The sequence below is a fragment of the Anas platyrhynchos genome, chromosome Z, assembly GCF_047663525.1.
Source record: "Anas platyrhynchos isolate ZD024472 breed Pekin duck chromosome Z, IASCAAS_PekinDuck_T2T, whole genome shotgun sequence".
NCBI lineage: Eukaryota > Metazoa > Chordata > Aves > Anseriformes > Anatidae > Anas > Anas platyrhynchos.
Window position 1 is genome coordinate 34,643,257 of NC_092621.1, and position 20,557 is coordinate 34,663,813.

Genomic DNA, 20,557 nt, shown 5'->3' on the forward strand with positions numbered 1-20,557 from the left:
GACGTCAGTGACAAGGCCGCTGATGTAACACGCGCAGGTTTAGCAATAAAAGCAGCACTTCAGGTGGCCCCCTTCTCTCCCTTTTGCATACACCACAGTCTAATGGCTCTGTCTAATCTTCAGTGAAATAGGTTGTTGCCACTGTTTTTCAACTTCCTAGGCAGCTCTGTCCCCCTCTCTTTGTCTCCTGTTACATCAGGTTTTTAGCTCCCACTAGCCATACAGAAATTAGTATACAGTATTAGCTCTTCTACCCATACAGAAAAACCGCAAGGATCCTCAGCTTCTTATTAAAACACATGCATAAAAATGCCTGCAATAGAAACTATGCACAGAATAGTAAAGCGTAGGATTACACTGAGGGCTGTATTACAAACCATGGAATCGAGCATCTGTATGTTAATAGCATAATACCAAAACATTCTACAGAAAACACGAAGTCCATGGGAGAGTGCAAAACAACCTCAGCCCCATGACATAGCATACACTGTACATTCATTCAGCAGCAGTCATGGATGATCCCTATGACAAATGCTAATGCTGACTGTAAAGACTGTTACTTTATGTTTATGTCACCATACAACAGAGAGGTCAAAAACAATGAGTGTCAGCTCAAGATCATAACAAATGATAAGATCATTGCTTCAAAATTCAACTTTCTTTTTACCCTGCTTAAAAAAAAAAAAAAAAAAAAAAAAAACACGAAAACATTTCAGATGTCCCTGCCATTTATGGTGTTGGGTTATTTTCAAGGGTTTACGGTATTATTTGAATCCAGGAGTATGGTATCTGCTCCAGAAGAAAAAGTGAAAACAACAAAAAACCCTCATAACTTTCCATTTACAAAGTGATATTCATTTATTCCATCTTGCTTCTTTAGTGAAATATGATATACATATAATAATTTCTAACAAATAGAGTAAGATATTTCATGTTTCTCTTAGAAAAGGGGTACATAAGAAGCCTCATGTAATACATGATAATAACCTATTTATCTATTCTCTGGTACAAACACCTGGGATGTCTGTCTCTGTCTGGTTATAAAGTCAGTCAACCTAGCTACCATAACAACAGTACAGGATACAGAACAAAGCCAGGCTGTCAGGTTTAAAAAAGCAAAAAACATGCAAACAATAGGTTTTGCAGTAACAAAAAGGAAGAAGAGATGCAAGGGAGAAAATTCACTCGCATCAAAATTAAAATAATGAATTAATAGATCTTCGTTCTAATAAACCTTTTTGTAGATATCTTTATTATGAATACACTTCTGAAAAAAAAAAAAAAAAAGCTAAAGAGGAACTAATGTGCTGTCTTATCTCACATAGATGTTTTAATTATTATTTTCTTCTGTTCTAGTAGTAATGGTACTCCTCCTGCTGGACAAACAGAAGCAATAACCACAAGCCATCTTTCTGACAGTGCATCAATTAAAAGAGCCAAGAATAGTATATAAAACCTAAAGATGAAATACTTTCTCTCTATTGAAATGGTTTCCTGCATTAGCTTTAAAGCTAACAACTTTATCTTACATATTTATTTATTTTTTAATTATTTTTTTTACTTAAGCTTTAAAATTCAAATAAAACTTTTCATTTGCAATGAAATGCTAACAAGCATACAGTGATATTTTTGTAATGAATTAATCAGTCCTGCAATAAAATGATTACTTCACAACAGCATTAAAAGCAGTTTTAATTCTATAGCTTCTGTATTGTGTACTATTTTATATTAAAAGAATAAAAATTGAGAGATAAAGGCACACAGCCAAAAAAATCACAAGCGTTTTTAATGAGCAGGAAGTAAGCTAATTCCAGATGGCTGTGTAGAAAAAAAACATATCATTTTTTGAATCTGTGCTAAACACTAGCCCCTGTCAATTCAGAAAATACCCGCTTTTTATTAAAGCAAAAGTTTCTCCAATGAAAAGCACTTCTGTGAAAGGTAGAATGTACCTTTCTATAGTCTCTGGAATTCTGTGGTACTTCAAGCTTAATTAGTATTTGAAGATTGAAAGAACTTTGCAGGATGCTTGCCTAAAAGCCTAACCAATAGAAACCAAATTGTCTCACTGTTCATTTGATATCAAAAGAGACACTTTTGACAAATGATTCTGTGCCCTAAGCTATATGAGAAGAAAATCTTAGCTAAACTTGAAAAAAAAAATCAGCATAATGGGGCTCTGATGTCATCTTCCAGGCAGAAGTATTAACTACACTTCAAATTATTTTTAATTTTTCAAACTTCAGTGTGTGTCCCCAGTCCTGCAGCTTAAAAACTGAGAAAGCCAAACACTATTAACAAAGGTCTGAAAAGATCAGACCTGCTTTGTCTACTAATCTTTCTGTATGTTTGTATGTCATATACTGTAACACAGATCCGGTTTTCCAAAAGCCACTGTCATATGAAGTGTCCATAAATGAAAACTGATCAATAAAAAGCCAACACAAGTAAAACAAAACAGTACTTCCCTCCCCTCCCCCCCCGTGAATCTGTAAGTTCAGGTAGACGAATGTTAGAACCAGATCCATTATTCAGGTAACTCCAGTAAGCTCAGTTAAAATAATTACCCCGAAGCACTCACTTTCCTAATCTCTACTTCCCCTAAAGGGTAGATACTAAAAAACAATCGTAGGTCTGTCTCCTAAAGACTTGAAATTAAACCCGTTATAAGCTACCAAGAACAAACTTTAATATGTATTCATTGGCAAAACCATTTACTATTACCATAAAGAGTTTGCAGACTGACTGAAGTATGATTTTCTATTTCTTTTCCTACATACACTAGTCTCCAAGCAAAAAAAATTGGTTCCCTCACACTGTATTTTTAAATAACAATGCTAACAGACACAACTTGTATTGATTATCTAAAGATGGTGTAAATACTTAAAGCAAGTTATACCACTCACAGGACTCAATAAAAATGAAATATTCTACCATGAAATCACTCTATTAAAAGAGCACTGCCTATGCCATACAAAATCCTTATCTTTGAAAAATTACACACTTTCTTTAAGCATTAGAATGCCCTATCCAGTATTTACAAAGTCATTAAGTGTTCTTTGCACTTGAAACTTGCAATCTCTGTACATGGGAAGACAGTAGTTTATGATGATCCTATCCAGAACTGTACTAGGGTAACAAATTTACTAGTTAACAAATAACTAATAAACAAACAGCAAAGTATTTTGCAAAGCTACTGAAACTAAAAGCAAAGGTATTTACGTTTCGTCACCTCTCAAAAATGTTAAGATTCCAAAAACCCAACACATATTGCCACGAAATTTTGAACCAGTAATATAGAAAGATTGCAATTTCACATCCCTGTTAACTTCCTTTTAGCTAAAATAAATCAAATTGGCTTCCTTAAATCTCTCAATGCATGTATAACAACATAAACATAAAAAGCCCATTTCCAGACAACAAATTGGAAATGAAGTGAGAAATTCTTCATTTTAACACACAAATGTATACTTTTTTTGTCTGTGGTAGAATTAATTTTCTTCATGACAGCTCATGTGGTGCTATGTTTTGGATTTGTGTTAATACAAATCAGTGTTGATAATCGATATTTTATCCGTTGCTGAACAGTGCTTAGAGTCAAGGCCTTTTCTGTGCCTCATGCTGCCCTGCCAGCAAACAGGCTGGACATTCACAAGAAGATGAGAGGGGAGACAGCCAGAACAGCTGACACCAACTGACCAAAGGGATAATCCATACCAATATCGTGTTGTGTTTAGCAATAAAAGCTGAGGAAAATATGGAAGAGGAATGGATGCTTGGAGCAATGACATTTGTCCTCCCAAGTTAGCCTTACATGTGCTAGAGCCCTGTTCTCCTGGAAAAGAATAAACATCTGTCTGCTGATAGGAAGTAGCGAATGAATTCTTTATTTTGCTTTGCAGCTTCTGCTTTACCTTTTAAACTGTCTTAATTTCAATCCATGAGTTTTTACACTTTTACCTTCTGATGCTCTTCCACTTTGCACTGGGCAGAAGTGAGCAAGCAGCTGTGTAGGGCTTAGCTGCCTACTGAATTAACCCACAACAAGAACTTTGCCTTGGTTGATTAGGAAATGTTTGTATCTATGGAAAGATGATCCAAGAACCCAGCAAATTCTTCTGTTTCCCATGTTTCTAGAGCCCTTTAAACCATATAAATGGAAAATTCATATAGATGAAAAATTAAAATAAAATAAAATAAAATAAAATAAAATAAAATAAAATAAAATAAAATAAAATAAAATAAAATAAAATAAAATAGGAAATGGAAATAGGAAAAAAATAAAATAGGAAATTAAAATTGGAAATTCCATCAGAATGAAGATGTTCTCTTTTCAGAGAAAAAAAAATCTATTTTGTTAAATTCATTGCAATACAAAGTTGATATCTATGAATATCAGATTAGCACTTTTTTTAGTTCTAAATGATCCAAGAAGCAAATTCTTCTTGCATTTTTCAGCTCTACTTCAATATACCATATTCACATATGCTTCTTTGGGAACATCACATCTACTGCAGACTGACAAGGGAACAAATAGGAGGCTTGGATGGCTATGTCCCATTCCCTTACAGAAGTAGAAATTTTCAGGACTTTTAGCACTCTTATTTTACATCATTTGGGATACAAAATAAGATAAGAAATTTAAGTTGTTCAACAAAATGGAATACAGTACCTGCCTTACTAACATCCCGGAACTAGCCTCCAGCACACTTGAAAATGGGTGTGATGTCACCAACAGAAAGAGTACTGGGGTGTCACCTCAACAAGGGATGATAAAAACAAACAAAAAAAGGAATACTCCAGTATTTTAAAAAAATCTCAATAACATTTAGTGTACATTACAAATTTCTGGAATGGTTGTGGTCTTTTCATACCTGGAAAGTTACAGTTACCTAATTTTGAATGTTTTAAAATTGTATTTTATGTTTTCCTATTTAGTGTGATTGTATTTGCACAGTCTGGGACAAATATAAAGTTCATTTCAGACTCCAGGAAGAAGTTTTTGTTTCTTTATGAGCAAGATCTCCTAATGTTTTTTTTCACCCCCAAAACAAAGAGTATCAGCTTTGCTATTCTAGCACTTTCAATGACTCAGCAACTTCCAAGGCAACTTCTTGAATATTCTGAATCTTACAGAATACAAATAACAGTAATAAATAAACACCAGATACAGAGACTTTACAACTTTAGTTCCGCAACTGAAGAACATGAAGAACACCTTTTTACCCTATTCCAATGCATAAATTCACCTCCGCATTTTGCTGAAGACGAGACCTTGAAATACCATACTGGCATACAGTCCAAACAAAATAAAATGAACTTAATTATTCCTTGACCCACATGACCTTTTCAAAAGAATACAAAATATTGCTTTAAAATAAATGTGCATTTTTATCCTTCCAGAACAGTCTTATGTTCTCATCTTTTTCTGGCAATTTTATCATTTTCAAGTAGGGACCTGGGACAGAAAAAACACACTCTGCATAAATTTACTTTGGAGAAAGACAAAAGAAAATATAATAAAACTAAAGCAGTTAGCTTGCTTCTTCCCACTATTCACTAATCACTTCTAAATGAATTTAGCTGGTTTTGTCCTCCTTTCCCCAATGTATTTTTAACATTTAGAAATTATACTCCATTTTAAAATATTTTGTTACTTAGCATAAATCAATTTCTTCATTTAATATACGTGTGTATGAACTCTCTTTCCTCTTGACAAGTGGACAAGCAGAAATGTTTAGTAACTAGATACCACAGTAAATTATATTGCAGTATTAGCTATTACTTCATTTCACATAGAAAACAGATTCTTACCCCGTAATCTTTTTTCAGAGGCAAAAAGTAGTAGTAATGGCAGAAGTCAAGTATCAGCGTATATGAACTAAGAATTTGAGTGTAGAAGCACAGCTGTAAAAACAGCCAATGATTGTCTTCACCAACACAATTATTAATCCTGCAAAAAAACAAAGTAAATATAGACTAAAATGTAAAGGTTGTTAACACTGCAGTTATGATATGGACAGAGTACAACTATTTCTATGTAAGAGAATGTGTGACTATGTATGGGCCAAGTACTGACTAACCACTCCCTTCTCAATCAAAGCGGTGGTCTTTGTGTTGGAGATGGCAGTTATTGTAAAGAAGGGTATGCCTACACAATCGCTTAAGGCTTAAGTTGTATTACTGAAAATACTGCTTAGAACAGGAGACATATTTCTCCTTACCTTCCTACAGCAGAGATATCTCTACATAATAATACTCAAGTTAAAACTTGACTCTTAAATGTCTGCAAAATCTCACATTAATATCATCAGTCATTAACATCATCATAATATACTCAATAATGACATTTCCAGTCATTACATTTCATTTGTTGTGAGCTATATAGCCCAAGAACTGGAAATGTAAATGAATGTGATCACAGGGTACTCCAAGGATAAACTTGACTTAGGAAGGAATGCAAGACACTGGAGACAGAAAACAAGCATCTCTATTCAGAAAGTCTTTCTGCAGTCCTTTCAACATAAAGGAGTAAAGTAATCACAAGCAATCTTGAAAAACTAACTTGAAAATCCAAAAAGTAGGTCTAGTCTGCTTCACAGAAGTTAGACTGATACATGAAATTTGTTCAGAGATACAATTTCATGCAAGTGTGGTAGCTCTAGCACAAGCACTGGCACAGACATCAGTACCACACTAAGCAATAATGACAAAAGCATTATACCGGCACTATTTTCTGAACTGGCAATAGACAAAAAAGGTAGCTTGAAAAATGGCTAAATCAGCAAAGGAGGATCCTGACCTTAATCCTATCCTCTGGAGTTCATCATTGCTGCCTTGCTGGAAATCATACCACAGAACCACTGAGAGAAATGTTAATTTTAATTTTAAACAATAAGCAATCAGAGTTAAACAGAGAATCATAGCCAGATTAGTTATTTTGACGGAAACTAGTTAAGGAACACTACAAGAAGAAATTTCACTTTCACACAGAAGTGAAGTCATGACAAATGGCCTTTGGTATACAGCAATAACATTTTCTATCCAGCACAGCCATGCACTAAACTAAAAACCAAAAACTGTCTAAAAATGATGAATTATTCTCATTACTACAGACAGTATCCCCTCATTTGTTGAAATTGTAATCTTTTATTTCAATCCAATAAATATAGTTTTATTTCCTACAGAAAATATTTTTCCAACACCAAAAACTAAATTGTAACAAATAAATTCATATGCAATGTACAAATTAATTATATTAATATCAGCTTTAAGGACTAAAAATTGCAATTCTTTAAACAAAATATGTGAACTTTACAAGACTGTATAGTACATAACAATTAGTTAATGATTGTATGCTACACTGCAACAGCCCTTTTTGTCAGTTCTTCTTGTAGGCATGAGAAAGTCTCAAAGCTGTTCTTACCTTGCTCTAAATGCATAAATAAAACAGCATTATTGAGAAAGAAAGCAAACAAATAAGCAGTAGTCAAGACCATGAACTTTGAAATGATATACTAAACCACGGGTAGATTGCTAGGATAAATAAACGCCCTAGTCTTACCATGGACAATGGTGATCCATCCTCCTCACGCAATGTCCACAACGACTACAATGGTGTGAACGCTTTGGTCTCATCATATTGCATTTGTTACATAATTCCCAAAATTCTCGTTCTGTGGCAAAATATAAAGATAGCTTAGAAAGACTGAAACTCAGTCCAGCATTCTTATGTCAAACCTTATGTCAAACATGTATCTAAGTGATTCAAAGAGAAACAGTTTTTTTTTACTATGACATGAGCAGGATGAGCAGCATACAAGAAATATTTTTTCCCCCACACTATTACCTTAATTAAAGTGAAATGTTACTGTAGCAATTTTACAGTTCTGTGCCAATTTCCTTCTCCAAAATCTTTCTCCTCCTATATGTTTCTTATGATTAATTATTATAGCACAAAAGCTGTCACACAAACAAGGAAAAGCATTACTCTATTTTCTTACACGTCTATTCTGAAAAAAAAAAAACAAAACCACCTGCTAAATAGAAACATCACACACTCTCCCTAGCATTCCAAAATCTTGAAGAAAGACTTGTATTTGTCAAATATAGGCAACTAAAATAAAATACACAACAAAGGCTTCTGAAGCACCTTCTACCCCAAAGCATTTTAAGATATACATCTCAATATGGAATTTTATACAAAAGACAACTAAAAAAGAGATAAAAGATAGGATTTTATTTAAAAATACACACTAGTTTTCAATGCCCAACATGAGATTCTTAAAGCTCACTTGACTAGCTGAAACTAACAGGAGCTACTATTTCTTAGCTTAGTTTTTATTTATCTCAAATTGGGTCACTGAAATTAGAGGAAGCCTTTGAAAATAAGAATTCTAGTGATATAGTCCAAAAGTTCGTATTCATATGAGAAACAAAAGACACCAACACTGTAATTATTGGGCTGTAAGATTAAGAGTTGTAAATATTTTGACTGGCTGTTTCTACCTAACTAGAATCTTTTTTGATGCAGAGAAATTTCTTAAATCCCAGGAAAAAAAAAAAAAAGCTTAGTTTTTACAGTAGAGCATTCTGAAATTTTGTATGATAATACATTCTCACAATGTAAAGAAAATAAATTTAGCATTTTCTGAGCCACCTGCTGGCAGCTCTAATCTTGTCTCTCTTGCTGACAAATAACATTTGGACACTGGAGGTACAGAAGCCCAATATCTGAGATCATTAAACTAGTAATAATGCCATATGGAAATTGTTTTACAATCTGTTCCCATAAATCCAGTGTCACAAAGGTGTCACTCCCTAATAGGGTAGCTAACAGCAGAGTTCAGAAACACCTCAACCTCATTTTTGAATGCAATTTATACCATACAAAAATACATCTTGTTGTCAATCCACAGAATACCAGGGAACCTAATTGCTACTTTAGAAAGGACAAACTCCTGATATGCATTAAATATGATTTGACACACATCAAATCATAATAACATTATCACAGTCAAGCCTACGTGTCCCACCTTCAGAAGTACCTACAAAGTATCGTTTCTGTATATGGCTGAAACATGAGGATAAAAGGATGGAGAACATTCGAACATACTCTAAAAGATAAAGAAACACTTCTGCACAAAGAGAACTTGTTTGTAACGGTCCTGGTATTTTGCTGGGAAATGGATAAACATGTTCAGTCATAAATGTAAATGTCTGTAACTGTATTAAGCACCCTCATTCTCCACTTCACACTGCAGATTCCACATTGCTATTCCTGCAACAAGAGGTCTGACTCTTGTCTGACTCCAGTCTAAGCAATCTTTCCTTTTACTTGGTCAAAGGCTTAGTTACCAGGAACATAAAGAACACTGCTAGCAGATTTTCCATGATCACTGTTTCACACCATTATTCCAGAGAAGATTCCTACTATCCTTCCTACTACCTCCTGTGTAGTTTGTGTGTATCATAACATTAATTCTGGGACTAAACACATCATGTTTCCAAAAAGATCACCACAGATTCTCACTACCATGAGGAAGGGAAGTGTTACTCCTAGAGTGTACCAGGTTGCAAGACAAGATTGAAATATTCAGCCATCACTGTATTTGATACACTTTCTACATTCATAAAGTATTTTCTGTTCATGTGGCAAAGCTCATGTTCTTTAACAGTCCTACTCCATTATAAACTGCTACGTAAAAGCATTATGCATTATACAAGCACCTTAACAGCATCAAACGCTTCATTAAAATATTGGTTTTCTCCATGGCAGGTTTACAAAGGTTTCAAATTCTCTCCCATTTCTGGTACATCAGACATCATACAGCAATTGTGGAATACATTCACAAGTACAGAAGAATTGTCACAGTCACTACTGGATATCAATGTAATGTAACCAGTGTGACAGTCCATACAAACATAATTCACTGCAACAAAATTAAAAAAAAAAAAAAAAGTAAAATCCAGCATACTTGTACCTTCTACAATCTTCAGCATCTCATAAATTCACTTAGAGAAAAAAGCAGTAGAGTAAAAATGACTGAGCATCTCAAAAAAATCATACTAAATATTAACATTAGAAGCATATGCAGTAAGTCTGAAAGCACAGAATGCAAAGTTCTCCCCATCAAAAGATTTCCTATCATAAGTTCCTGCATAACTAAACATATGAAGGAGTACAAATTTTAAAAAGAAGTTTTGAGTCTACACAGCAGAAAGTGCTGGAAGTTTAAAGGTCAGAAAAGCGATTTATACTGATTTTCTTTTCAGAAACAATATAGTCTTCAACAGAGACTGCTTGTGGTTTCAATTAAATCTTACAAAATCAAATTGATTTCCAATTATTCTGAGGACATTAAAGTAAGTTTTGTTCAACTATATAGAAACAACTTAATGTACCTGTAATTGGAATCTTTGGGTTTTCAGGTAGCTTCCCTGGATCAGCTACTGAGGCTCTTACTAATGAAGCTATACAAAACAATGAACACAAGTAATAACCTGAAAAAACAAGTGATCATTTGTTACTGTTTTTTGGGGGGAGAAAATCAGGAGGGTTAACACATCAGACTTAAATTACTTCAAGCATATTAAAATTTCAGAAGAGCAGGTAAATGTGAAATAATATTTTTTTTTCTCATTGGTCAACAGTATTTTACATATGCTAACAACCATTTGTACTTATTATGCATAAATATTCAATACCCTCTATGCAAAAATACATTAAAACAACAGTAATCACTTAAGTGTGTAAATCTCTCCACAAAAAATTAAAAACCACTTCAGTACCTTTGTGCAGGCAACCCATGACAGTCTTTAATTATATAAAAGATAATTGCTTTTCCACTATCCAGAAGGCAAAATGAACCACAGAATCATAGAATGGTCTGGGTTGGAAAGAATCTTAAAGACCATCTAATTTCAACCCTCCCACACACACACAGACACCACAGGCAGAGACACCTTTCACTAGACCAGGTTGCTCATTTAAAAAATAGGTGTGATTTATTTAGTTTTTAAATGAAAAAAAAAATCAAAAAGACATTATGGTCATGGTCACAGTCATCCAGAGAGGTTCCAGATGACTGTAGACTTGCTAATGTGACACCCATCTACATGTATAAGAAGGGTCATAAGGAGGACCAAGGGAACTACAGGCCTGTCAGCCTGACCTCGGTGCCAGTAAAGGTGATGGAACAGGGCATCTTGAATGCAGTCACACAGCATACGCAGGACCACTGGGGGATCAGGCCCAGTCAGGATGTGTTCATGAAAGCCAAGTCTTGACCAATCTCATCTCCTATGACTGGGTGACCCATCTGATGGATGACGGAAAGGCTGTTGATGTAGTCTACCTAGACTTCAGCAAGGCCTTTGACATGGTCTCCCACAGTATCCTCCTGGAGAACCTGGCAGGCCTGGCTTGGGCAGGCATACTCTTTGCTGGGTTAAAAATTGGCTGGACAGCCTGGCCCAGAGTGGTGGTGAATGGAGTGGAATCCAACTGGTGACCAGCCACCAGTGGTGTTCCCAGAGGTCAGTGTTAGGGCCCATCCTTTTTCATATCCTTATTGATGACTTGGATGAGGGAATTGAGTGCTCCCTCAGTAAGTTTGCAGACAACACTAAGCTGGGGGGCAGTGTTGATCTGCTGGAGGGTAGGAAGACTCTGCAGAGGGACCTGGACAGGTTGGGTTGATGGGCAGAGGCCAATGAGATGAGGTTCAATATGGCTAAGTGCCAGGTCCTGCACTTTGGCCATAACAACACCATGCAGTGCTACAGGCTTGGGGCAGAGTGGCTGGAAAGCTGTGCAGAGGAAAGGCTGGACATGGTGCTTAGGGACATGGTTTAGTGGGTGATACTGGTAGTACGGTGATGGTTGGACCAGGTGCTCTTGAAGGTCTTTTCCAACCTTTATGACTCTATGATTATACCAGTATGTACAAGCTTCATCAAATTATACATCCATTCAATGAATTTCCATCAATTGGGTTTACAAATATATCAGGTCTCAAAATTTAGGGACAGCTTTAAACCCTCAACTTTTTAACAAGTCAGCAGAATAACACTTCACAGATGCATTAAGATCATGAATTTGTTCTGTGCTGTTCATCAGTGCTTCACAGAACCAGCATGAAACCCAAATGGAAATTGTATCCTGTCAGATATACTTGACCAGTGGGTTTTATAAACACAAGAGGTGCAATTTTGCACCATCTGTGTACAGCTCACATAGCCCACTACTTGATTTTTCACTGGCTAGCCACAGATACCCAGGAAAAGAAATTAAAGAGTTGGCAAGTATAAAGGAATTCTTTGTCTTGCTTTCCAGCTACTAGGAAACAGCACATTTCCTCAGCTTCCTTCATAAACCCCAACAGATTTGCCGTTATTACGGTGGACCTATCTTCTAATCCATCCTCCATGAGTGCTGGACATACAAGAATAGCAAGACTTGGGGATCAAAAGTTTTATTTCAAGCATTGATGGAAGAAACAGCAGGCACTTACAAGTCTCTGCCCATTAAAAAAACAAACAAAAAAAAAAACTTTCCACAATTGTAAAGACAGCTCAGCCTCATCCTGGCGAAGATTCAAAGCTTACTGAACTTTCCATCCTCATTTTCCTATGTTTTGAGTGTAAGAAGCACTTAATGACATATTAAAAGAAAAAACTTTTTTTTTTTTTTACATGCAGTAGCACTACTACCCTTTCTATTAAAGAAACAGTTACATTCAAAGGTTAGAATGATTAGTTCAAAATTATACCAAGCTTTGCTGTAGCTTTCCAATCTACCAAAATCTTCATCTTGCTTTTACAAGATATTACAAAAAAAAAGCCATTTTAAAAGAAAAGTTAAATTCTGAGATATATACAGCACATTTTCGCACTTGTTTTAGTACATGATTTTGTTCCACCCAACAAAATAAAATATCCCCACCTATGAAACATTACAAATAAAGCAATGACACAGTTACATAGTTACTAGGACATTTACCATGACAGAACTGGTCACAAACCAAAAAAATAAAAACACACAACACAAAACCAACAAAAACAAATCACCATCTGAACAGATCTTACTACTATTCAACATGTTAACACTTAGGAAGCTATATGTGAAATTATATTGTAGGGACCATCCACGTCTTGAAACACGTATCTTAATTTTCTCAGCTTTGGTCTCCAGTAGAAAAGTGCTAGTTATTCAGAGGTGTGTAAGGTAACTGCTTTACACTACATCAAAAATGTAGGTATTCCAGCACTGAATTAGAAATTACTCAGTCTTCTCATTCAGTAACAGATATATTTTTGGTGCTGTATGATCTACAATATTGAGTACTCCCTAAAATTGAAAAGGGAAAGAAAAAGTAGTGGTTAACACTGCTTTGATAGCAGCAGCAGGATGACACTTTGAACTTACTCATTGATGTCAAGAATTTCCTCCACTGCCTTATCAAATACATGCCAGCTATTCTATACCTCAAAGCCTCCATGTGAGAGGACATTTCCAATGGTCCATTTTCACCAAAAAGCTGGCTCCTGTTATAAGCTTTTTCCTCACCAGATCCTTTTAGCATAATTCATATTAGCTTACCTACCAACGGGTATGTGACAAGTCTAGCAAAATCCAGTTATTCAACCAACAGAACTCTCACTCTAACTTCTGACGAACACAAAGGGCTATGAGTCTTAACTTCTGTCAACTTTCCATAATTACACTGGTAACTAATCTAGTAAAAACGTTCTAGCTACTGGACTTCAAAGGCGTGTTAATGCTTCTCCCCACTTCCCACACAAATGAGCTTTACTGTAACACCTTTGAAAGGAGCGTCTCAACTGCTGATAGCACAGAAGTACAGAATGTGTCCCTGTGCTCTTATCCTTCATATTCTACCCTGTTAAGTGTTATCCAAAGATACTATTTTTACTAGTAGAAAAAGGGACTAAGTTACTTTAAAAAAGACTTACACAGAATTGCCACAGCTGAAATATGTCCCTCTTCATAGCGAGGAAAAAGGATGACTTTCGGAATGAAGATTGTATTGTACAGCCAAACAAAGATGATCAGGCCCATGCAGCACCAACCCTGAGGGTCAACCACAAAGTGAATTCGAAGTCCCATTGAACACAAACACGTAACAATCTGTCACACTCAAGAAGAAAAGGTGATCCTAGAGAGATAATAACAAACAAACAAACAAAGTACATGAAACCAGAATTGTTCAACCTACAGGGGTCTACATACATTAAAATGGAAAAAAGTCATTTTATGATTTAAGGAATTAAATCAAAATTTAAAATTTTTTCACATATACTGTTCATGTAGTATAAGAACAGTATATAGAGGGAAGAGAACTATCTTATGATTTCATTAACTAGTTATATTTCACTAAAAAGCAACATTTATCATCAAGATGCAAGTAAAAAAAGCACTGGAAAAAAAAAGCAAGTAACAGAAAAAGCAAGCAACTAAGGTCAGACAGCTGGCAGTGCTGAATGAGATTAACATTTAAAGAAGTCTCCCATCAAAATAAAAAGGCTGCAGGAAACACATGGAATAATTTATCTTATACAAGGATTTGTCCCACCTACCTGTTATATTCTCCCAGCTACATATTAAGACAATTTTTCTAAAAGCTTGTATGCTAAAATTTTCACAGGCTTGCCTATGATTTTGTTGTTTTTCACTGCTAAGTATTCTCCTTTGTGCCATTTAGAGCAATCCAACATATAAAGGAAGCACAATACCCTAACATCTTTCACATAGGTTTTTAAGAGGTATAACAAAATGTTATGTTTTCTCACTATTAATCACACTTAAGATATTGAAGTTTCCATTCTGACAGTTTAACATGCTGTGTTTTTCATTTGGTTGGTTGTTTTTGTTTTGTTTTGTTTTTTTTATTAATTTTAGACTGAAGAAAATCCATGAATATGAACTTCAGAGCATGATGGTTTGGTGTTTTTTTGCTCTTTCCCAGCACTGCATGTTGTAAGCACTACTCATCAGAACCTTCAAGGGAAGGATTACTTAAATTTTTAGTCAGGCTGCCTTCACATTAAGTATCTTAATGTCACAACACACACATAAAACGCTGGCTACACTCTATCCAAGACACTCTCCTTTGAACAGCAGTTTCCCTTATTTCTGGGCTTCAGGGAACTTGCTCATTTCAGATCAATTTCCTCTCATTCCTTTATTTTTGCTACATTGGAATTTCACCTCCTTTACCAGTCAGATGTTACCAGTTTCCAGGGAGTTTTTGTTTCATTCTCGTTGTCATTCACAACTTCTCTGCTTATTACTACCTATCTACAAGTTTCATTAATAACTTGTTTCTTTTTCTAGGTAACTAACTAAGCACAGACCTGAATAAGCTGATATTTTCACACATTTATTCACTGTTTATGCACCTGTTCATCCCTGTCTTCTAGTGCAACAGTGTTCTTTTTCAAGTATAGCAGTGCATTTGCCACTTTTACCCTAAAATTTGCTAACATTTGTTATAAACCTGTATTGTATGCTGAATATATCGTTCTGTACCCTTAAAACCATTTTTAAGTTTATGAAAAAAACTGAAGACTTTTAGTCCTATATTTATCGATTTTTTTAATTTTACTGTATGTAACATGCATGCATAAAAGTCTGTTATATACACAGTATTAGTAGTAGCGCATATGCACAGTCTCTAAACATATAAATAACATAGATTTTTTTATACTCCTGAATCTGATAGTTCTTAATATGACTCTATTGTGAGTTACCTTTGTAAACCAGCAGGTTTAGAACTAAATAACATTTTACATCACTCTGAGCATGTGCTGGAAGATCTGTCTCATCAAGCTGCAAAGCTGTGGGAAGAGGTGAGTAGACTATACAACAACAGCAAAACTGAAAAGGAGATGGACCAGATCCCTTTCAAGACAGTGCAGCTACAACAAGCCTTAACCCCCAGCTGTATGTGCACTGAGAAGGGGCACAGGCAGCACACCTATGCTTGTCAGGCTAGGAATGGAGATATCCAAGATGGAGAAGGCTGGGAGCTTATGAGCTCCAGCACCAGATGGATGGTTCCACAGGGACCTGGCAGCAAGCAAGAGCAGCGAGTTCTGTCCAAATGAGCCTGTGGGTTGGCTCAGCCCAAGTACCATGGCAGGGCAAGCAGTATGGGTCAAAGAAGGGTGAGTGGTGAGAAACTCCCTGCCGCTGGGGCTGACATGCCTCTGCTGACCCAACCTGTCAACCTGTCACCAGACAAGATCTGCTGCTTGCCAAGGGTTTGGGTCCACAATACCACAAAGAAGCTGTTACTGAGGCCAGCAGCCAGCCCCTCAAACTATTACACCCAGCTGCTCTTCTTCTACATGAGCACCACAGGTACAGCCAGGGGAGAGAGACCAGCAGCAAGCAGGCATGACAACATTGCTCGGGTTGACAACACAGCCGAGGCCTGGTGGCTAGGTGGTATCATCCTGCAGGTGATGGAGAAGGGATAAAGGAACAGATGAGTCCCAAAGACCACCAAGTTGTTCTGCATGCAGTTCTAGCACTGTGATCTCATTCAGATCATGGAGACAAATTTACGCAACTGGAGTGCTGCCATGGATGGATACAAGTTCTTTATGAAAGACACACTGGCATGGTGAGGCTGGAGAATTGTCCTTTACGTGAGATAGCAGCAGGAATCTGTGGAGCTCTTACCTAGAGCAAACACTGAGCCAGCAGAGAGCTTAGAGGTTAGGGTTAGTGGGAAGACCAAGATGGGTGACATTCAGGAAGGTGTCTATGAAAGACTGCCTGATAAAGAAGAAGAAACAGATGAAGCTTTCTCCAGAAAGCTGAGAGAAGCTCTCACATTGACAAGTCCCTGTCCACATGGGCAACTTGAACCATCCTGGTATATACTGGAAGGGTGAAGCAGCAGTTTTACATGCATGAGTTTCAGGAGTGTCCTGGCAACAACTTCCTGGCACGGTCAACTGAGGACCCAACTTTGGGAGAAGCTTTACTGGACCTCATATTCACAAAGAAGTAGTTGGGAATAGGTCAGGCATGGCTTTGGGTATGATATCCATGAGATGGTGGCATTGATGACTTTAAAGGAGGAAATATGGCAAACGGCAAGATCACAATCCCAGACTTCAAAACAGACTTTGGACTGCAGAGGGACCTTATATCCCTTGGGAGACCATCCTGTAGAGAAGAGGAGTCCAGGTTCTAGAATGGTCCACTCCCATGTGCAGGAGCCCAGTCATAAGTGGCAGGAAGCTTCCACAGATGAACAAGGAGTACCTGACAAAACTCAGATATAAAAATGAAGCACATATGAAGGGGTAGTAAGAACAGGTGTCCCAAGAAGAATACAGAAACACCATTTGAGTATACAGGGCTGAAATTAGGAAAGCGAACTGGAGTTGAATTTGGTGCTGAATCTGGCAATGAATGTGAAGGTCAACAGGAAGGACTTCTGCAAGTACATCAGCAGCATAAGGAAGGCCAGGGTAAATGTGGGCTTGCTACTGAATGGGTCAGGGTACCTGCTGAGAAGCCACAGAAAAAGTCCAAGTCCCTTCTTCACCTCAGTCTTTCTGAGTAAGACCTGCTTTCCAGGCCTCTAAGAGCAGCAGGAAAGAACAGATCCAAAGAGACTTACCCTTAGGGAGGGAGGATCAGATTAAGAAACCTTTAAGCAAACTGCAAGGGACCTGATAGGATACAACTACAAATGCTGAGGGAGGCAGTCCTGTGTCATTGTGAGACCACGCCCAATCACTTGCAAAAGCCTGAGCTGATGGGAGAGGTTCCTGAGGACTCAAAAATGCAAGTGACGTTCCTATTTTTAAACACAAGGAGAAAGATTCAGGAAACCACAAGCTTTTTAGCCTCACCCTGATCCCTTGGAAGGTGGAGCTAATAGTCCTGGAAACTGTTGCTAAACACAGGAAGGACAAGAAGGTGATTGGTGGTAGTCAGAATGGATTTACAAAGGGGAAATCATGTAGACAGAAAAACAGAGGCCAATAAAACCGCAGGCAGCTTGAAACGTTGCTGACTGCAAAGGAATCCATTCAGTTTCCATCTTACCAGAACAGTAGATACTCCGGAACTTCATAGCTTATCCTCAGAAGAGGAAATAACATCTCAGGGAACAAAATAGACAGATAAAACAACAGAAATATTTGCTTCTGAGTGGCCTACTAAGTATAACATGAGAGATGCTCTAGAGAAAACAATAGAAATGCCTATAATGGAAAATGGTCCCAAATTCTTACTGTTCAATGACTTAATTGTCGCATGCATGACACTATTTAATTTTGTAATAAATAAATAAAAACAAACAATGACAAAACCATACCTTCGATGTCAGCAAGTTTCACAAATTTGGAACTATGCAAAAGAAGGACCCATTCTCAGTAAAAGGAGAGACAGTTTTCATCATCTATCTCTGGACTCCTTCTCTATCTTTTCTGAAATAAACAGAGAAAAGAGAGTGATACTCAGATGACCCTCATCACTGTTTTGAAAGGTGGAATATAATGGATTACCTTCTACACTGTTCGTCATACCTCTCATCATTGAACAGAGCTTCCTTTCAAGCTACTTACACAGATATGCAGATCCTTTGCCTCTCTTGTCTGAATTGATACACTGATTCTAAATAGCTTTCTTCTAATTTCAGTTCTAGGCTATTTCCCAATTTTAGCACAGATTTTAAGATGGTAGAATTCAGATACATTTCTACAGAAAACTGCACTACTCAATATATCTCAGTTACATTAAATTGTCATACACTTACTTCCTGCTTGCCTATTATAATGACAAATTAAGTTTCCTATTTTTCTTTATACTTCTTTCAGCAATCCTGCATAAATGATGTTAATATAATGACTTCCTCTAGCAAAGTGAGCTTTTTCCCTTCTTCCCCTTTGTTGATGTACCATATATACATTAACCTGTATGCGGAAAAGTATTAAACACGTGTGTATTCCAGTGACTAGGTAGAAAATGTAAGATTTTAATTCAGTTCAGAGACAAGGTAAATTTGTAGCCTTCACTCCTAAAACATACTTTAAAAAAAACTATTTAAAAAAAACTATATTCATTCTTTCACTTAAAAATTATATCCAAATGAAGGAAGACTGATCACAAACAATTGTGTCAGTTCTTTAGAATGCACCATTTCTGAGAATAATTAGAGTACGTAGAGGAAAAAAAGTTTTATGAGCTGGTTTGAAAAAAATCATTTGAAAAGAAACAATTGATTTACATCTAGAAATCCAGTATTCATGCCTCAAACTTTTCCAACAAAATAATTTAGGATAAAACACAGCACTTACACTGGAGGCTTTGTGTTCTTCTTTTTTTTTTTTAACAGAATTTATAACAATCTCTTCTAAATAAATGTCTCAGACACAAAACATTTGAAAGAAAACAGTATCTATGGCTGTGAAAAGGTTCAGATTTATCAAAATTTATCAAAAGATGATTAAGTCCTTCCTACACAGTCAAGAATTGTTTTTGCTTTTCCAAATACTTTTACTAAATGATGCCTTGAGAGCGTTTTTTCCTAACCCTCTTCCTTCTTCCTAGTTAACACTACCATACATTCAGTATTTGCTCACAATACGACTTCTGCTGTGATGTCCGCTCAGTAATAGACTACAAAATGAATCAGAAAGGCAGAAAGTCACTCCCCCAAAAAAGAGAAAGCTTTGCACAAACCAGAAATATTAACATGAAGTAGAGATTACTCTAACAGGCTCACCTGAATGCAAACTCCCCCTCCCCCCCAGAAAAGTATAAAGTTTTGCACCAAGACTGTCCCAACACCTATTTAGAAAAGTTTCATAAATAAACCTGAAACAAGTACTGCTCAATTTCTCATCTCAAGAAGCATGACACCCAGCTCTGCTGACAACCTGCTTCTTGCAGGTTTTATGGCTGTTGCATTGATGCACCAAGATCCTGTACATTCTGCCTCATTTCAGCTGAACAGGTAGCACTGGACTTCTACTTCAGTATAAAAAGTAAGACTTGTGAAAACTCTTTTCCAGAACTTTTCCACAAATGCTTAAACAAATGTTCACACAGGTCAGTATCTCATAGTATTTTTCACTGCAGAATGAGATTTAATAGACCCCATATAAACCAAGCTTTATAAAATACCCTTTCAGAGTAAGAAAAACACTGCTTTCTAAAGTGTATTTTAAGCCATTTACATAGAAAAAGGAACAGAGAGTAGAAACTTCCTACAATATCTGTGATAGCTAAAGCAAGGATGTGCCAATCAACAGGCTCCCCCCCAACTTGTGGATCCACCTGCGGTTTTACATCTGCAACTTTTCCAAACATCTTCTGTAGTTTACAAGAATTACTGTCTAAAATAACTATTACAAAACTGAAAATACAATTCACCTGAAAAAAACATGGACACAAACCAAATGACTAAATTACTTTTCAACTATATATTTAAGAAATCAGTTTTGTGAAGAGTTGCATCAGACAAGACTTGTTTTTGCAGCTCTTCAGCTTAACAAAACTAGTATC

At 36.4% G+C, this 20,557-nt stretch overlaps 1 protein-coding gene across 9 annotated transcripts in view; it reads right to left on the reverse strand.

Annotated features, from left to right (window-relative positions):
• Positions 1-20,557, reverse strand: part of ZDHHC21 (zDHHC palmitoyltransferase 21) — a 47,386-nt gene that overhangs the window by 25,825 nt on the left and 1,004 nt on the right. For 5 of the 9 annotated variants that reach the window (XM_038170270.2, XM_038170273.2, XM_038170274.2 and 2 more), the window contains 5 exons: positions 18,366-18,477; positions 13,978-14,180; positions 10,405-10,503; positions 7,565-7,676; positions 5,815-5,953 (listed from right to left, as the gene is read on the reverse strand). In XM_038170270.2, the coding sequence (XP_038026198.1) occupies positions 5,815-5,953; positions 7,565-7,676; positions 10,405-10,503; positions 13,978-14,131 (504 nt within the window). In that variant the 5' untranslated portion in view covers positions 14,132-14,180; positions 18,366-18,477. The remainder of the gene's footprint in view (positions 1-5,814; positions 5,954-7,564; positions 7,677-10,404; positions 10,504-13,977; positions 14,181-18,365; positions 18,478-20,557) is intronic. The other 4 variants (XM_038170275.2, XM_038170277.2, XM_038170276.2 and 1 more) reach the window with 2 other exon arrangements.